The sequence below is a fragment of the Pelodiscus sinensis genome, chromosome 5 (assembly GCF_052426305.1).
Source record: "Pelodiscus sinensis isolate ZL-2025 chromosome 5, ASM5242630v1, whole genome shotgun sequence".
Taxonomy (NCBI): domain Eukaryota; kingdom Metazoa; phylum Chordata; order Testudines; family Trionychidae; genus Pelodiscus; species Pelodiscus sinensis.
The window spans coordinates 133,510,542-133,530,141 of NC_143056.1; the positions used below are offsets into that span (position 1 = coordinate 133,510,542).

Sequence of the window (19,600 nt, forward strand, 5' to 3'; positions counted from 1 at the left end):
AGGAGAGTGATAGGGGAGGCGGATTGGAGAAGGTAAGAAAGGCATCTCCTAGGTACCACCTATCGGGGAGGTTGTGTGGAGTCCCAGTCCAAAGCTTTCTCTGGAGTCTCTGCTTTCATGTTGACTACCAGCTCCCCGCCCCCAACACACACCCCTTTCTTTGGGGGTTATCCATTCCACCCTCTGGACAACCAGGATGGAGGCTTTGTAGTCATGGTCAACAGCCCAAGAATTAGGTAAATCCTCTGGCTAACGTAGCTTTTTCAAACTAATGGTACTCTAAGTTTTCAAGCTCACCAGCCAAGGAAACAGCCTTCAATATTTGGCTAGCTCTATTTTGTGTTTCAGATGATGGCATTTTCCCAATATACAGCTCCTCAAGGAACATCTGTTTTTTGGGGATGGTGGGGAAAGGTGTAGCAGTGGTTACCCATGTGTCTAACAACATATGCTTCAATCGCATTCACTAACCGTCTGCTTTTAGGGCTTCTTTTCTACTCCAACGTGCTCATCATAATTCCCCAGTGTCCAACACACGAGCCACATGTAACTATTTGGCCAGTTGAATGTGGCTACTTCGCTATAGCCACTCTAGTGGCTACTGCTTCCGAACTGGTTGGACACCCCGGTCATAATGGATGCCATTGTGGCTAGTTCCATGCCCACAGCTGTGGGCTCACTGTAGAGCAAGCACACAGATGCATGAAGGGAGGAGGAGAGAGGAAAAGCTGAAAATCAGAGGGAAAACGCCCGTAATGTTGCCCAAGGATCTAACAGAGCTAATGGTCAAGCATCATCTATTTTGGTAACAATTTTCCCTCTTCTCACAGCTGGAGCCGAGCAGGGATGTTCCTAGAATGTTTGCTCAATAGTTAAATTGTTTTGTGCTCTAAGAGTAGATTTCCTTTAATCATGCCTTATGGTTCTTCATCTGGACTCTGCACCCAGCCATCTGAAGGCCAACTAAGCTGTGGCTTTCACAGAATTATTTAATTCAGGGCATGTCTACACTCACCTCGCTGGAGATTGATGTTCTGGTGTTTGATTTAGTGGGTCTAGTATAGACCCACTAAATCAAACACTGAGGACATATGAAGCTGGCCCCTGTACTCCTGGCAGTCATGAGTAGTAAGGGAAGCCGATGGGAATGTTTGCTCCCGTTGGCTCCCATTGTGTGGAGGCTGCCAAACTTGGCGTAAGTAAGCCAACTTCAACTACATAGTCTACGTAGTTGAGGTTGTACCTTAAGCCGAGCTTCCAGGTCTAGCGTAGACCTGGCCTTTGAGAGAAGATCAAGATTTTGAAAGAAAAAATGATGCCTAATTTATACTGCCCCACAAATCTGCAGATATCTGCTTTATATCTATGGGCATCCACACCTGCGGATATCGATGCAGATAACTGCTGCTCATTTATGTGGATACAGATGCAGCTATGGATACAAAATTTTGTATCTGCACAGGGATCTACTAATGGACAGCCCCAAATCCACATTCAGTCACCAAAATCATTGACCCAGGGCACCACAGACGTCTTAGCTGTAATATGCTTTGGCTAGAAATGTATCTTTCTAGGACTTCTGGGGAACTTCCTAAACCACTGTTGAGAATTGCAACAAGTGATATGGGTGTGTCATTTCTTTCCATGTTTCATCACTGCCGGACTTTACAGAAAGCCCCTTTTTGTGATAGTCAAGGAAAGGGCATTAGCTGTAAAACGAAGAATTCTGTTCTATTCTAATCACTCACTGGAACAATTTTTCAAGGGTTCTGGTGAAATCTCCATCACTGGATACTTTTTTTAAAATCAAGAGTGGATATTTTTCTCACTGCTATGCTCCACTTCAAATAGGAATTCATTCAGGAGTAATCCGTGGCCGGTATTACAGAGGTCTACCTAAGTGCTGGAAGTCAGATAAGGTGATCTGATGGTCCCATTGGCCAATTGTGGGGAAATCTCGCTCCACTGGGGTACAGAGTCCCCAGAAGGGTCCGAGGTTGGAGGTCAAAGCAGTGAGGCAGGAGAGAAATCTAGAAGGAAAACTTTATTATGCATGCATGCAGGCTGATAGCTACCAGAGTGAGAGCAGCAGCAGCCCTGAGAGACAGGTTCAGGGATCCTTTATACAGTATGTTCAGACAGTAGTTGTTGATTGTTTTCTTTAACATAGCAAAGTCTCAGCAGAAGTACTCGGAGATGTTTCTGTTCACACCAGAAGTGCTAGAAGTAAGTTTTACAGTACAAAGGCACATGAGAACCTGAGTGAGGAGTCTACAAGGCAAACTGTGACAGAGATAAGAGTTTACATGACAACTGTGACAGACTAGGAGTCTCCATACGTTGAGATAGGAGACATTGTAAGGGTCTTGATTAGAGTTAAGATGATTTCTCTCTGTTACAGAGAGAGAGGCCTGGAAAACTTTTAACCCTTACTGCGGTTTTCTTTTAGAGAGTTTTGATTTCCTCCACAGTCCCCCCTTAGACATAATTGGAGTTATTTGATTTTTCTCCCACACCTTAATAATCTAAACATTGCAATTGTTCCTTTCTCGATTTATAATCAATGAATCTCTTTTGTACTATAAAGGTTCTTACACATCTCCCTTCTGATTGTGTCTAAACACTTATTAGTACACTAACCTATCAGACTAATGTTGCTCATATGTGGCTTGTGCTTTCTATCATCCTCTCCCCAAAATTATGGTACCCAATCAGTCAATGGAAATTCTACTCCTGTATCCTCAGACAGTAGCTAGCTGCTTTAGATAAATGTGAAATAAACTGCCCATAGGAAGAGATTCCTCTTAACCTCAGTTAGTTAGTGACTGTTTTATGTCCTAAGTTGCAACAATTTATAACCCTTGGACAAAGATGAAAGAAACCTTCTTAAAGCTTGGATACTCCTTTTTCTATAATTTCATCAAAGTTGTATTCAGATAACCTGTTTACAACCTTTACAACCAGGCTAAAGAACTAACATCATTTCTCACCTCACATTGGCCATTTGATGCCCACCTTCACGTGCCTGCTCCACAATTTTCTCATGGCATTTTTCACCTCCTCATTTCGCAGGGTGTAGATCAAAGGATTCAGCATGGGGGTGATAATGGTGTAGAAGACAGCCACCATCTTATCCTCCGAGAAGGTGGTGGAAGGCCGTAAGTAGATGAAGATACAAGGCCCAAAGTTTAAAATCACGACCGTGATGTGGGAGGCGCAGGTGGAGAGCGCTTTGAGACGCCCTTCGGAAGAGCGAGTTTTCAAGGAGGCTAAGATGACGACGTAGGAAACAACCAACACAACAAAAGAGGTCAGAGAAATCATCCCGCTATTAGCAACGACCATGATGCCCACCACATACGTGTCCATGCAGGCCAGTTTCAGCAAAGGGTGGACGTCACAGAAGTAGTGGTCCATCTCATTGGGCCCACAGAAGGGCAACTGGATGGTTAAAAGAGTCTGGACCATGGAATGCACAAAGCCCCCCAACCAGGATGCCGCCACCATCCAGCCGCAGACGTGCTTGCTCATAATAGTCGTATAGAGGAGCGGGTTACAGATTGCCACATAACGGTCGTAGGCCATGATGGTGAGGATAAAGATCTCAGTGCCCCCAAAAAAGTGGACCATAAAGAGCTGTGTCAGGCAGCCATTGAAGGAGATGGTTTTCCTCTCCGCGAGGAAGTCGCCCATGAGTTTGGGGGCCGTGACCGAGGAATAGCAGATATCTACGAAGGACAGGTAGCCCAGGAAGAAATACATCGGGGAGCTCAGCCACTCTGTGAATATTACAGTGACAATGATGAGGAGATTTCCCAGCACAATGACTAGATAGAAGAGTAAAAACAGCACAAAGCATGCACGCTGTATCTCTGGATCCTGGGTGAGGCCCAAAAGGATGAATTTAGTCACATTATGTGCAAACGCCATGGACTCAGTGGGACAATGGGTGTACAGCACAGAGCTAATTCACCTGCTATGATACAAAACAAGGAAATTAATACTACACATTGCATGATGACCAATGATGAGATGAACAACAAGAATGCCCTGATAGTCCAACTCTACTGCTTCAGTAGTAATCAAAGAGAAAAAAGGGCCCAATATTTAACTCAAGGAACAACGGGAGCTCAACGTGAATTGCAGAAACAGAACAGTACATACTCAAAACATTTATTCTGGAAAATCTGTTGGGGGGGGATTCATTTTATTCTGCATGCACACTGAGGAAGTTGTATGCATCGTTAAAGACGATTTCAGGAGTAAGGAGAAAAACTCTGTTTTCACTATGCTTTGCAACAAGCACTTTTAGGATGTGTGTTGTATTTTATCCCAGCTGCATTGTTAAATACCTTCTGCTATGCAAATTTTCAGCCATGGGTTTGTCCTCATGATCACCCAGATCTTTGACTTTGCTTTGGGTCATATGCATGGTACTACAGTGTTCATTGGTACGCTATCTGATTTAAGGAATCAATAATCAATAGTTTCATCCTTAAGTATTTTTTCCCCACGAAAACTTGGAATGTCTCTGCCAGGATCATCAGTTTTGTCAATGCAACCCCAGTTTGTGAGCCAACGTTCCTGAGATAAAAATGAAACCGCAAGGCAGATATTGTATCTCCTTTAGAGGCTACACCTAACTTAAGACCCCTTGAAACAATTTTGCTTAGACAAATTTTCCTCTTTAATTGGCAATTATGGGAGTGTGTTGCAGGGTAGAGATGTTCCTCAATATCTCTACAATGATCTATGAAGATCTGGAGGGAGCAGGATGGTTGGCAATATAGGAAGTCGAAAGAAGAGGGCATCAGAGGGGCTAATTATGTGTGTTGTGGAGCAAGTGTTTGCCTTTGTTTCTTCATCACAACCTGAATTTCTGGAGCACGGGAGTCTGTCTACCTCTGTGTCTGCTCTATACCCCTTGCTCATTGTCTAGGAGGTCTCTGGATTTACCCCTCATCCCTGCTCCCATTTCCCTGAGGCTAGGAAGAAATAGCTGAAATATTGTTTTAGCACAGTGCCAAGTCTGTGCTCATTGGTTGATTGGGATGCTTTGATCTAGGCTACATCATGAACCTTATAGTCTGGATCGGTCTCTCTGAGTTAGAGACACAAAGGTTTGTGCTAAATTGGTGCTAATCACAGAGGTCCAGTCTAGACTGATTCTCTAAGTCCCTCCATCAGGTTCAATTCCTTTAGGTAGCTTCAAACCTATTATAAATGATGCCAAATTTTCTTTAAACATAAATAGAACTGCTAAAATCAAACAAAAGAATCTTTCCATGGAAAATTATAAGGAAAACAAAAAAAAAATTCCCCTCAAAATGCATTGAAAATCAGAAACCAAAAAATCGTAGGGTAGGACATTTTCCTATGCTAAGGCTTTCAAAAAAATCTGAAATTGTTCAAAAAGCCTGCATTATGGTTTTTTTCCTCAAAAGTTTAGTTCATAAGCATTTTAAGGAAGAAGATTTTTGCCAAAAAAAATGGATTGTCTTTACCTCAGACTCCAATTGGATCAATATTACATGGATTAGACTCACCAATAGCTTCTATATACTGCAAATTTGACCCTATATGAGTTATTTTACTCAGATGACTGGATTACATTTCTATATTCTACATACATTTTTAGAGTGTTTATGAGAGAGGGAGAGAGAGAGAGAGAGAGAGAAATTTTTTTATATAGTTCATGAGCCTTCAGCTAATGGTGGTGATAGAGTCAAAGAAAGACGTTTGTAATAAAGATTTTAAGGTGATATTTCCTCTTTTAGATGAATTAATTTCAGATTGGTGCATTCCTGGGTGGAACAAGAATCCTAATAAAAATTTTCTATACTTGAACATTAGTAGGAGGCAAGGGAAAGTTTAAAAAAGATACACGGCCTTATTAGAAAACAAGATATAAATGGCATTTACAGATTCCAGTGCTTACCTGGATGGTGATGGGTTTTATCTCACCAGCTTCTATCCTATTCTGGTTGTGAAGGAGTTCACCAAATAGAGATTTATCTCGTTTGCACTTTTAATCCAAAACCCAATCTTTGCCTGCCCTATTGACTCCCTTTGCTCGCTCTCTAGATGTGACCACAAAACTGTTGAACTGGAGTCGTTTGCTCAAATTGGCACCCAGAGACCTTCTCTGATCCAAACCTAACCCAAACCCTAAGATTCTGTTGTCATCTTTCCCTCTGCAAGATCTAAGTTCAGGAGGATCTTTGGAATAAATCTTCTGGCTCTGAAGTTAGAGCAGAAATCCTTAAATTAAATCATGCCATGGTTGTGCATCATCTCCCTGGTTAATTACCTCCCAGAGGCATTTCAAGGCTTCTTGACTGGAGCCCGTTGTTGAAAAAGCAATTATCTATATTGCTTTGGACATATATTGGAAGCAAACTTTCAAAGCTTTTTTGAGTGTTAGTCCCATTCATTATGTTGAATACCCATCTCTCAGTTAGATATGAATCTCTCCACCTTGGGACGTTTTCACCAGCTGATAGCCAATAGGCGTCTTGGAACCTTTATTGCATGTCTGGATCAATGACGATTCAAGGTCATTGAATAACTGACTCAACAGGAAATATTTCATCGAAGGTGATCAGAGAGTTGTACAGCTCTATACTGAACAGAGAAAGCTCTAGATACATTACAATTCACTGTTGTCAGATCAAAACTGGATCTGTCTCACCCCTTCTGAAGGGACGTGAAGCCTTATTCCCCAAACTAAGTTCCCATACCAGTGTCATTTTATTTTGGAGAAAGAAACCCTCTTTGCCAAAAGAAACTTATGTTCGGATGTCTTTTTTATACATTCTCAATTTACTTGATTTAATGTTTGGGGATGTAATTATTCGCACCTGAGAAGACCAAAATTCTTAAAGATACCATCTTCCTAATGGGTCCTCCTCATCTCAATCATTCTTTCCTCTCAAGTTCCCAAAAGAAATCATCTACCATAACAATCCCTTATTTTGTGTGTGTGTTTGTGTGCATGAACACATGTGTGTTGGTGTTTATAGACTTGAAGGCACCGTGAATTATTAAATAAATGCATACAACTCCTGAATAGGGTTCCTTATTGGTCCAGGACCAACGTTCAGGGGCTTAGAATTCAGACATGCCCTTTCATGACGATAAAGATTCTAAAGAATAGTTACTATACAAATAGAAAGAAAGAAAGAAAGAAAGAAAGAAAGAAAGAAAGAAAGAAAGAAAGAAAGAAAGAAAGAAAGAAAGAAAGAAAGAAAGAAAATCTTAATCCTTTTCTTTCTTTCTAATACATTCAATAGATTCTGTTATCTGGTTTCTTCTACTAGCATCTTGTTACAAAACAAGAGGATACAAGAAATTCTGCGGCACATTCCTCAGTTCACTCCTGTGTTTAGAAAGGGGACTTTGAGAAGCCTTTCCATGGCCATATTCGCCATGTGTGAACAGCCATGAGTTGTCTTCAGTTAAGGCCTGATCCAGTGGCCAACAAAATCAATGGAAAGTCACCTTGTTGGCTTCCGTTTTTTTGCATCATCCATTAATCGTTAGTATGCAGCAGCAGTTCTCCACCTGTGGGTCAGGACCCCAAAATGGGTTGCAGCCCTATTTTAATGGAGTTCCGAGGACTGGCAATAGACTTGCTGGAACCTAGGGTCAACGCCAAAGCCCAAGGATTTCAGTCATGGATGGCAGGGGTCAGGGTGCATCCTCCTGTCCCCACCTGGAGCAGAAGCCCTTGGGATTCAGTTTTGGCCCCACTGGGCTTTCAGCTGGGGTAATGGGTCCAAATTGGGCCCCAGCTTCCATCCCACCTCCCCCAATGGGGTCATGTTGTCATTTTTGTTGTCAGACGAGAGTCACGGTGCAATGATGCTTGAAAGCCCTGGTCTATGAGATTTAACCTTTGGGTTGTTGCGCTTGATGACAGTGTGACACCGGTGACACTGGGCCAGAGCCTGTGACAGGACTGGGGCAACTGGGAGCCACTGCAGCATCCCTTCTCAGAAACACAACGGCTGCATGGGATGATGGACATTCCTTCCAATGGGCCCTCCCAGAGCTGATCTTGGTCTCTGGATCCTGCTGCAGCGGGGTGTGGGCCAGTGGAAGCTTAAGAGCCTTGCACTCCGTGTACTTGATCCCGTTAACAGTGAAAATGCAGCCCACTAGTGAGTGGGAGTAGCCGACCTTCCTTTGCTTCTTCTAGGCATACTCGCACCTGGCTTTCCTTGTGGAGATCCCTAGTTAAACTCGTGATGTGTCAGTGGAGAAGGAGTCCAGAGCTCCCTCGAGTTTTTCCCCACCCCTGAGTAGAATGAATTTTATGTTCACCGGTATGAGGAGTAACGGTAGTTCGAATTAGGAGCTTTAATTCGAACTACCTAGCCCATGCCACATGTAGCTGCGGGCAGGGCGTTCGAACTACCGGGCATTTAAAAATGGCGGTGCCCGGGAACATGCAAATAAAGCCTGGGATATTTTAATCCCAGGCTTCATTTGCAAGTTCGAATGACTACATTAGCCACTCTAGTTCGAACTAGGGTGTCTAGTGTAGACATACCCTAAGTTAACACAACCATATTATTAGTATGATAGGCAAGTAACTTGATAGGCTACAGTACCAGCATCATATCTTCATATTGAATCAGCAAGTGTTTTCTCAAGCTGTGCTGATGACACAGTGCCATCGCATGCAGATGTGATCTCCTAATTCAGTACCAGGATTTCTGGGATATGACTTTTCTACTGCAGAGCAAATGGCAAAAGTTAGGAACCAGAAATGGAAGAGGTTACAGAAAATGGAAGAGAGTTCCTTCCCCCGCCCCATCCTAAACCACCCCATGTCAAGATCAACCCAACATCATTGCCTTCTACTGACTGTTTGCTTGGGTGAGTGACGTAATCCTATCATCACAAGACAGCTTCTTGCTCCTGGACTTATTGGTGTTAGGCTTGCCCATGAGAGACAACCACAAGGGTGAAAAGGTGTTCAGTCCAGAGATTGGGATCCAGGTGGCGCCACGGCCCTTGGGTGGTGTGGATGGCTCCTATTCTAAAAAGCTGATCTTTCTGCGCGTGTATGAGATGGGAGCTGACATGGGTGGGACACCCTGGATGGCACCCTAAGGTGCTGACGATACCACTGACCCCACCTTTTCCACCATCCTGGGCACCCTTTAGCCTCTTAAGCCTCCTCCAACCCAGAGACAGGCAAGGCCACATTCAGCTGCAGAATGGTACAGACACTGATCTCAGCTCTTGGAAGGCTCAACTTAAAGAACTTGCCTCAATACCCAGATGTTCACCCCAACTGGAGTACAAGGCCAAAGTTGTATGAAATTTGCCTCCTCCCTCAATGTGGAGGCAGGCATGTACAATTTCCTCCCCAACCCAGTTAGAAAGTACATACACTGTGTTATAATATAAACCAGAAATAAATTCATTAACTATGAAAGAGTGGATTTTAAGTGGTTAAAGAGGTAGTAAACAAAACAAAGCAGATTGCTAAGAAAATAATACAAAGCATTCACATTAAGCTAGATGTGCTAACAAAAATGGTTACAATTAACTATTCCTCACCCTAGATATTGTTCAGGAGGATTCCATCATGTCTTTCTAGCCCTGGGCCAACTGTTCTACTCCTACCTCAGTTCTAGTCTTTTTCTTTCCAGGTGTTTCATTGAGTGGGGAGGCAGAAGCGAAACAAACTGAAGACCCCAATTGTTTTCTTTGCCTGTCTTATATAGGGTTTCCATAAGGCAGGAATCCTTTGTTTGATTCCCCCACCTCACAGTGGAAAAGTTTGGCAGGGCAAGATGCAGATTAGCATCAGGTAACCAGGTCACATGACTCTGCAGAATTACAGCATCCATGAATCACATTCAGGCAGTATGGAGGAAAACCAGGTCTTTTCACAGTCTACTATCCTCAGTGATGGTCTATCACCCCTCTCTGGCTTTCCCACTGTAGTACCTGCATTGTCAGCAGTGGGTGATACCCAAAGTAGCAGATGAAATAGAGATACATGGTCAATATTCTTAACTTTAGAGACAAACATGATACAGGCAAACAGATTGGATAATTACATTCAGTAAATCACAACCTCTCCAGTGATATTTTACATGCCTCAAGTATAGCTCAGTTCTGTCGTATCCATGTCATAACCGTATCTTCATAAATGTGACAGGGACTTAGGGAGGGAACAGTTGCTAGAGAGTGGGGTGTCCCTTTCTGGAACATGGATTGACTTTAGAGGAAGATATGCTCTGCAGTGGGTGCTCTGAAGTTCTGGTGGTCACATTCAGGGAGTCTGTAGAAATCTATTGACTGGGAGAAGGAGTGTTGATGTCTCCAAGTACATGTAGGGTAAGTAGCATCCTGTTGTTGGACTGTGGTGTTCAAACAAGGGTGGGGTTGTTCATGATGGGTTAGACACCCGATTTCCAGTGTCTTCACCATCATGCCTCACAAACATTCTCTTTTCAGAAGGGTTGAAAGAACCCCCTTCCCTTACTATGTCCAAAATAGCTCTAATTCTAGAGACACTCGTATTGCACAACTATCTGCGAGCAGTTTAATTAAAATGTGCAGTGTTGCCATGACAGAAATTGCATTTTACCAAAACGTAAAGTTTTGTTCATCAATCGGCATGCTACACTTACAACACAACAAGCTTTTTTTCTCCCTCCTTCATAATCATCGTTTGCAAAGGGACATAGCAAAAAAAGTACATCTGTAAAGCTCAAAAGGATTAACTCGGCTTTATACAATGATACTATAAGCGTACACACAAACACACATTTGCACTTAACAGATCCTCACAATGTATACATGCCTAAATATTCATGAGAATGTAATGCAAAATTATTAAAATTAGTATCTCAGGGGAAACAAGTGAAACTGGGACTCCGTGTGCTTGATAAGAACATAAGAACGGCCAGACTGGGTCTGACCAAAGGTCCATCTAGACCTTTAGTGTCTAGTGTCCTGTAGATGCCCCAGAGAGAGTGAACAAAACAAGGAATCATCACATGATCCGTCCCCAGTCTCTGATAAACAGAGGCTACAGACACCATTCCTACCCATCCTGGCTAATAAATATTGATGGACCTAACCTCCATTAATTTATCTAGCTCTTTTTTGAACCCCTGGTCTTCAAATATGTTTACTGTACAAACATATAGTAAGAGACAGTCCCTGCCCTGAAGAGGTTACAGCCTAATATGAAAAAAAAATGTGGGAGACAAACAGAGGTTCAGATAGAGGAAGCCACTGACTCAAATTCATAATATGACAGAATCAAGACTAGAACCCAGGACTTAAGAGCCACAATCCAAGGTGATCACTAGGTCATAATGCTGCAGTGCTCCTGGGACTATCACGATAATAATCTAATTGAAGTTAGACATAACATTGAACAAAGAACCGGAAAAATTTCCACCCGTCACTCATTTCACCCCTAATGTCACTTGTCTGCTCCCTAATTTTCTCATGGCATTTTTCACCTCCTCATTTCGCAGGGTGTAGATCAAGGGGTTCAGCACAGGGGTGACAATGGTGTAGAACACAGTGACCATCTTATCTTCTGAGAAGGTGGTGGGAGGCCGTAAATACATGAAGATACACGGCCCAAAAAATATACTCACGACAGCAAGGTGAGAGGCGCAGGTGGAAAGAGCTTTGCGGCGGCCTTCGGAGGAGCGACTTCTCAAGGAGAATAAGATAACGGCGTAGGACACAACGAGCACGACAAAACAGGTCAGGGAAATCATGCCAGTATTGGCAATGACCATGATGCCAACGAGATAGGTGTCCGTGCAGGCCAGTTTCAGCAAAGGGTGGACGTCACAGAAATAGTGGTCCATCTCATTGGGCCCACAGAAGGGCAACTGGATGGTCAGGAGAGTCTGGATTATGGAATGCACAAAGCCCCCCAGCCACGAAGCTGCCACAAGTGAGCCACACACACAGGCAGTCATGGCGGTGGCATAGTGGAGGGGCTTGCAGATGGCGATGTAACGGTCGTAGGCCATCACGGTGAGGAGGAAGATCTCAGTGCATCCAAAGAAATGGATCACAAACAGCTGCGCTATGCAGCCCCCAAAGGAGATGGTTTTCTTCTCCACCAGGAAGTCTGCCATCAGCTTGGGGGCCGTGACAGAGGACAGACACATGTCCACAAAGGACAGGAAGCTCAGAAAGAAATACATGGGCGACTTTAGATTCTGGCTGCTCTTCACTGTGACTATGATGAGAAGATTTCCCAGCACAGTGGCGAGGTAGAGGAGCACAAAGAATGCAAAACACACTGGCCGTAACTTCTTGTTCTGGCAAAGTCCTGAAAGGATGAATTCGGTCACATTCTGTGTGGGCTCCATGTACCCGGTGTAAGTGATGGATAAATGGAATTCACTTAATCCACCTGCCGAGACACAAAACAAGGCTAAGCATAAAAAACAGATATCAACTTGGAATGAGGTGTATTTCGAGATGCACTGACTGAAGTGGTAGACTTTTTCCAAAAATATATAACTCGAGGTACTAGAAGAAGTCAGCTCGAGTTACATATTGCTGTGAACAATACAAACTAAAACATTCAGAGTGGAAAATCTGAAGAGGATTCATTCTATTCTTCACCTACCAGAGAAAGAATGATCAAAGATGTTAATTGTAGGTGAAAACCTTAACCAGAATTTGCAATCAGCTCTTCCATGATATCCGATCTATTTTATTCTTATTGCATTGTTAAATACCTTCGGAAATCCCATTTTTCATCCAAGGATGACCATATCTCTTACCTTGGCATTTGGGCACATAAATGCTCCAAAACTTATTTCTTTGTACAATGCAGACATGAAACTGAGTTATCTTGTTAAGTAACCAGTGCTTGAAAACTGGCCTCTGTTTATCTTTAATCACACAATGACTTCACAACATTTACATCTCATTGAAAAATCATTTTAATTGAAAACGTTGTTTCAATGGACAATTTCGATCAACTTTGCACCAAACTCCAATTGAAATAAGAAGGGAAACACTAATTTATCCTCAGGGCTGATGGATACACTTTTGATGATTTATGCCACTCTGAAAATGCAAAGCAGCCATAAACCCTATTCGATTGATGAGTTAACTGTGTCACCAGAGTGATGGAAAGTAGCCGCAACCTCCTAGTAAACTTGACCCTCTGTGACATGATTCATTTGATTTGAGGTTGACGGATTTAAATGTTTCCAAAGAAAGTATGTATGAATGATCATGCACAGAAGTGGACTAAATATGGTGTGGGGGTGTTTGTTCCTTATGACTTAGCATCTAATTAACCTATTTTAGACATTTCAAAACTCAAATTTTAAAACAACAATATTAAGAATTTTTCAAGGGAGAAGTTTGTGATGGAGATTTTAGAATCATTTTTCATACTTTAGGTGAATTCGTTGGAGTCTGATTGATGGAAGGAGGAATTCGATTGGAGCGAATCCTAAATGAAGTGTTTTCTTTTACGTTGGTAGAGCTAAGCAAGGAAAGAACAGCATAAAACACTCAGCCTTGCTGGAAAACTCACATGGATTGTATTGGCAGATCTTAAAATCTTACCTGGATGACGATGGGTTTTATTTTTCGAGCTTCTAATCTGCTCCCGTGGCAAAGATGTTCAGATCTGAACAACAGTTCACAGTTGATGAGGGTAATTCATACTGGCTAGAGAGATTTTCTGCTTTGTAAATTTCATCCCACCACGTGTCTCTACACACGCTGTCTGTTCTTTGCTGCCTGTCAATTTTGCGAAGCCTAAATTAGAGAACTAGAGAAGGAGCTTGGTTGATCCCAGTCTTCTCACATCGGGAAATCTTAGGAATCTTTTCACATCATCCACTCTCCCGACTCACAAACCCCCAGATCCAAGACGGTCTGCATCCCTCACTCGCCAAAATCTGAGATCCAACCAGATCTTTGGGACCAACTGTCTGCCTGACAGTGAAGTCGCAGTAGAAATATTTAAAATAAATATTCAGCGGCAGTGCGTCATCGCCTGATTAATGAACTCCCAGAGGGATTTGAAGGCTTCTCTGGAAATGGCTGCAGAAAAAACACCTCAGTGTATAGATTTACTTGTGTATTTGACACAAACTTTCAAGGCTCTGTTGAGAGTCCTTTTCCATCCCCAGGTCTCAATATGAATCCCCTTCTCCCTCCTCCTCACATTTTCACTCAATACTGGCCCATAGGAGTCATGCGATTGTCCAATTCCTTCAATTCACACCCTCCTTTGTAGCAGGAGAACACAGGAAATCCTGGGTCCGTTTCCTCACTTCGTCTTCTATGCTTACAACGGGGGCTTGGAGAGATTGGGCAAAAGGCAGTGAGCTGTGTGGAGCTGCTGTGTGTACACAATCACTGGACCAGGCCTTAACTGGAAAGAACTAATGGCCAAGAACATCAGTAGAACAGTGCCTGGTTGACATCAGTGGCTTTTGCATCATCCTTTCCTCATGAACATGCAGGCTACGTCTACACTGGCATGTTTTTCCGAAAATGCTTTTAATGGAAAAGTTTTCCATTAAAAGTATTTTCGGAAAAAGCGCGTCTAGATTGGCAGGATGCTTTTCCGGAAAAGCACTTTTTGCTGAAAAGCGTCCGTGCTAATCTAGATGTGCTTTTCCGCAAAAAAGCCCCGATAGTCATTTTCACGATCGGGGCTTTTTTGCGGAAAAGAAATCTCTGCTGTCTACACTGGCCCTTTTTCTGGAACAGTTTTCCGGAAAAAGACTTTTGCCCGAACGGGAGCAGCATAGTTTTTCCGGAAAAGCACTAATGATTTTACATTAGATCGTCAGTGCTTATCCGGAAATTCAAGCGGCCAGTGTAGACAGCTGGCAAGTTATTCCGGAAAAGCAGCTGATTTTCTGGAATAAGTGGCCAGTGTAGACACAGCCACAGGGTTTAAGAATGTTTGGATTTCTCCTCGGCATGATAACGTGACTCGGCTGTGACAGGGCTTGGGACAAGTCTGGGGCAATGGGATTTCTCTGTAGCACAGGTTGGGGGGCAATTACACCGGATCTCGGTGTTTCAAAGGGGCCCACAGCTCCCAGCTAGAATCCCAGGCCCCTTTGAAATAGCTCCGGTGCACCATTCCAAGTGGTACCGAGTGCTGGAGGGGTGGGAATGTGGGGAGGTGGTACTGGAGGGGTGGGGAGGTGCTGGAGGGATGGGAAGGAGGCACTGAGAAAAAATGGTCTCCGTGAGATTGAAGATCCGGCCTGCCTTTTAACCAAACTCTCTGCCATTCCCACATGGCTACTGCATAGGCCCAGGAGGCTGTGCTTTTGTCAAGTGGCCATTGTCTCCTATTGCTTCTGGAGGGATTGAAACTGAACTACCCTAAGGGAGGGAGTGGCCCTAGATGGGTCACTTGTGAAGAGCCTTATGACTCTGGAGGCGAGAGAGGCGGACACTGTAGGGGAGGAAGCACACACGTGGAGGGGGCCAAGGAGAAGGAAAGTGGAGGCAGAGATGCACTTTGGGTTGCAGAAATACAAAGAGAAAGGAGAAAGGAATGTGATGTGGGAGCACAAGGGGTATGTCTACACTGCGTGGCTATTTTGGGATACTGGAGAAATCCCGAAATAGCTACCCCACGTTTTAACAAGCCGCCTGTTGTTTCAAAATATTTTTCCAAGTAATGGGCGTGCTATTTCGGCATCTCTGTAGTGCTTGGAATAGGGCATCATTTCGAAATCTGGCACTGTGTGGATGCACCAGATTTCAAAAAATAAGCTATTTTGAAATAGAATCTAAATAAGAGACAATTTGCATAACGCGAATTTCATCTCTTATTTCAAGTTTAGGGTGCTGTGTAGACCACTGTTTCTTAAACTGTGTTTTGCAGTGTGCCGCGAGGCAGTGGGAGGTGTGCCACAGAGAACAACAAGAATGTTCCTCCTCGACTTCCTGCTGTGTAGCCAGCGCCAAAAGCCAGGTTAAGCTATTTTGACGTCAGCTCCATGACTGACATAGCTGAAGTTACGTCACTTAATTCAACTTGAGCCCTGCTGTGTCGCTGTGCCCTTGCAAATGTAATGGTCAAGGTACAACAATATTCTTGGATTCTCAAATCTGGAGCAGAGTGGGGAAGCTCCCAAAATATTTTTGCTTAATATCTATATGGTTTTATAAATCAAGAGCAGAATTTCTTTAATGATGCTAAAATGGCTATTTTTCTGGGCTCTACCTACGGCAACCTGAATATTTAAGTCTTACTGACAGCGGTAGCTTTTACACAATTCCATCATTTAGGGTATGTCTACACTACCCCGCTAGTTCGAACTAGCGGGGTAATGTAGGCATACCGCACTTGCAAATGAAGCCCGGGATTTGAATTTCCCGGGCTTCGTTTGCATAAGCGGGGAGCCGCCATTTTTAAAACCCCGCTGGTTCGAACCCCGTGCAGCGCGGCTACACAGGGCACAAACTAGGTAGTTCGAACTAGGCTTCCTAGTTCGAACTACCGTTACTCCTCGTGAAATGGTTTGAACTACCTCGTGAAATGAGGAGTAACTAGGAAGCCTAGTTCGAACTACCTAGTTCGTGCCCCGTGTAGCCACGCTGCACGGGGTTCAAACCAGCGGGGTTTTAAAAATGGCGGCTCCCCGCTTATGCAAATGAAGCCCGGGAAATTCAAATCCCGGGCTTCATTTGCAAGTGCGGTATGCCTACATTACCCTCCTAGTTCGAACTAGGAGGGTAGTGTAGACATACCCTTAGAGACCAGAGATATATATATATTAGAACCCAATATCTCTCAATTTCCTTAGAAACAACCACCTGGGGCAAGAAACACGTCTTTCTAGGACCTCTGGTGAAACCACCTGAAACATAGTTGAGAATAATAATAAGTACTAGAGTAGAGTCATTTATTTGCATGTTACATCACGACAGGACTTTTCTGAAAGCAACTAATTGTACTCAAGAACATGTATTAATTTTAAAAGTAAGAATTCTCTTCTAGTCTAAGTAATCATTGGAACAACTCCCAAAGAGGGTGAATTCTCCATCCTTAGAAATTTTTTTAAATCAGAACTAGATATTTTTCTAAAGTTTCGGTTATAGCTCAAGACAGGAATTTATTCAGGCAAACCCTACGTCCAGTGTTTCAAAGGTCCAACTAGATACCCTGTTCTTAAGTAGGTCATGTTAGATGATTGACCGGTCCTTTCTAACCTTAAAATGGTTGCTTCAGATTTTATGAGCAATTAATTTCCTTTATGCTGTTGTACATTGGTTCTTATAAGATCTTTATCCCCATATTAGCTCAACATCTTCATATACCCCTTAGTCTCCTCTCTTCTAAGCCGAAAAGTCCAAGTCTTTTTAATCTCTCTTCATAAGGCAGCTTTTTCAAACCCCTAATCATTTTTGTTGCCTTCTTCTGAACCTTTTCCAATGCCAACATGTCTTTGAGATGAGGCAACCACATCTGTACACAGTATTCAAGCTGTGGCCATACTATGGATTTACATAGAGGCAATAAAATGTTTTCAGTCTGTTTTCTATCCTTTATTTAACGATGCCTAATCGTTTGCTTTTTTGACTGCCACTGCACATTGAGTGGATGTTTTTAGAGAACTATCCACAATGACTCCAAGATCTCACTCTTGAGTGGTTGTAGCTAAATTAGTCCCTATCATTTTTTATGCATAGTTGGGATTTATTTTTCCCAGTGTGCATTACTTTTTATTTATCAACATTAAAATCCACTTGCCATTTTGGAACAACCAATTGCAGAATTATGAAATAATCTGCTCATAACAATTTTTTTCTTACATCGGGTCAATTACCGGATCAGTTACCTGCTAAGCTTTCACATATAGCCTTTGTATAAAATGAAAAGAAAACTATTGATAGCTTCAGTAGATTTTTTTCCAATCCTCTTACAAAATTCATGTTAAAATAGAACAGCTGCAGAAGTTGGAGGACCATCTGCAGCTCTGCATTAAGAGGGAAACAGACTTTTCACAAAAAGACCACCAGAAAAGAATAATGGATTCCCCTAAAATTTCTTCTGAATATTTTCAGATCTCATATCTACCACCATCATTCGACACATCACATTTTTAATTTCCCTCCCGCTACCACTCCTCTGCTCCATAACTTTCTCATGGCATTTTTCACCTCTTCATTTCTCAAGGTGTAGATCAAAGGATTCAGCATGGGGGTGATAATGGTGTAGAAGACGGCCACCATCTTGTCCTCAGAGAAGGTGGTGGAAGGTCTCATGTAGATGAAGATACATGGCCCTAAAAATAAAATCACGACCGTGATGTGGGAGGCGCAGGTGGAGAGCGCTTTGAGACGCCCTTCAGAAGAGCGAGTTTTCAAGGAGATTAAGATGATGACATAAGAGACAACAAGCACAACAAAGCAGCTAAGAGAAATCATCCCGCTATTGGCCACAACTATGATGCCAACTATATAGGTGTCTGTGCAGGCCAGTTTCAGCAAAGGGTGAACGTCACAGAAGTAGTGGTCAATCTCATTGGGCCCACAGAAGGGCAACTGGGTGGTCAAGAGAGTCTGGACCATGGAATGCACAAAGCCCCCCAGCCAGGATGCCACCACCATCCAGCTGCACACGTGCCTGCTCATAATGGTCATATAATGCAGGGGTTTGCAGATGGCGATGTAACGGTCATAGGCCATCACCGTGAGGAGGAAGATCTCAGTGCACCCAAAGAAATGGATACCAAACAGCTGCGCTATGCAGCCAACAAAGGAGATGGTTTTCCTCTCCACCAGGAAGCCGGCAATCAGCTTGGGGGCGGTGACGGAAGAGTAGCAAACGTCTACAAAGGACAGGTATCTAAGGAAGAAATACATTGGGGAATCCAGTTGCTCACTGCTCTGGATGGTGACAATGATCAGCAGATTTCCCAGAATGATAAGAACATAGAAGAGTAAAAAGAGCACAAAACACAGTTGTTGTAATTTGGGATCCTGAGAGAGTCCTAGTAGAATGAACTCAGATACATTGTTTACATTCTCCATGTAGGAAAGGAGTTGAAGGGGTCAAATCAAGTCACCTGTAATGACACGGATGCAGAAATATCAATTTAAAAAATCAACATTGATGGTTGTCACAGTGAATATCACAATGTATTTGCCAAAGAAGTAGATTGAGACCAAAAAGAAACCAATGCCAATATCTCAGTCAAAGGAACACTAGAAACTGATGTTCAACTCAACATGAATTCAGTCAAGGACTACAGAACACGACCTATGAGGGAAGACTTAAAGAATTGGGTTTGTTTAGTTTAGAAAAGAGAAGACTGAGAGGGGGCATGATAACAACGTTCAACAAGTACCTCAAAGGGTATTACAAGGAGGAGGGAGAAAAATTGTTCTCCCTGACCACTAATGATAGAACAAGAAGCAATGGGCTTAAACTCCTGCAAGTGAGGTTTAGGTTGGACATTAGTAAAAATTCCTAATTGTCAGGGCGGTACGACACTGGGATAAATTACCTATGGAAGTTGTGGAATCTCCATCTCTGGAGATATTGAAGAGCATCTTGGACAGACATCTATCAGGGATGATGTAAATGATG

The 19,600-nt window shown here is 43.0% G+C and overlaps 3 protein-coding genes across 3 annotated transcripts; all 3 read right to left on the bottom strand.

The window, feature by feature from the left end:
* Nucleotides 1-2,991: 2,991 nt before the first annotated feature.
* LOC102453965 (olfactory receptor 4S2-like) lies at nt 2,992-3,963 on the bottom strand. Its single transcript, XM_006116436.4, has one exon. The coding sequence runs from the start codon at nt 3,928-3,930 to the stop codon at nt 2,992-2,994; it is 939 nt and encodes a 312-aa protein (XP_006116498.3). The 5' UTR covers nt 3,931-3,963.
* Nucleotides 3,964-11,441: 7,478 nt separating this feature from the next.
* On the bottom strand, nt 11,442-12,371 carry LOC102454200 (olfactory receptor 4S2-like). The gene has a single exon (XM_014570162.2). The coding sequence runs from the start codon at nt 12,369-12,371 to the stop codon at nt 11,442-11,444; it is 930 nt and encodes a 309-aa protein (XP_014425648.2).
* Nucleotides 12,372-18,102: 5,731 nt separating this feature from the next.
* On the bottom strand, nt 18,103-19,053 carry LOC102454444 (olfactory receptor 4S2-like). Its single transcript, XM_006116437.4, has one exon. It carries the CDS (start codon nt 19,039-19,041, stop codon nt 18,103-18,105), a length of 939 nt encoding a protein of 312 aa, XP_006116499.1. The 5' UTR covers nt 19,042-19,053.
* Between the last annotated feature and the right edge of the window lie 547 nt (nt 19,054-19,600).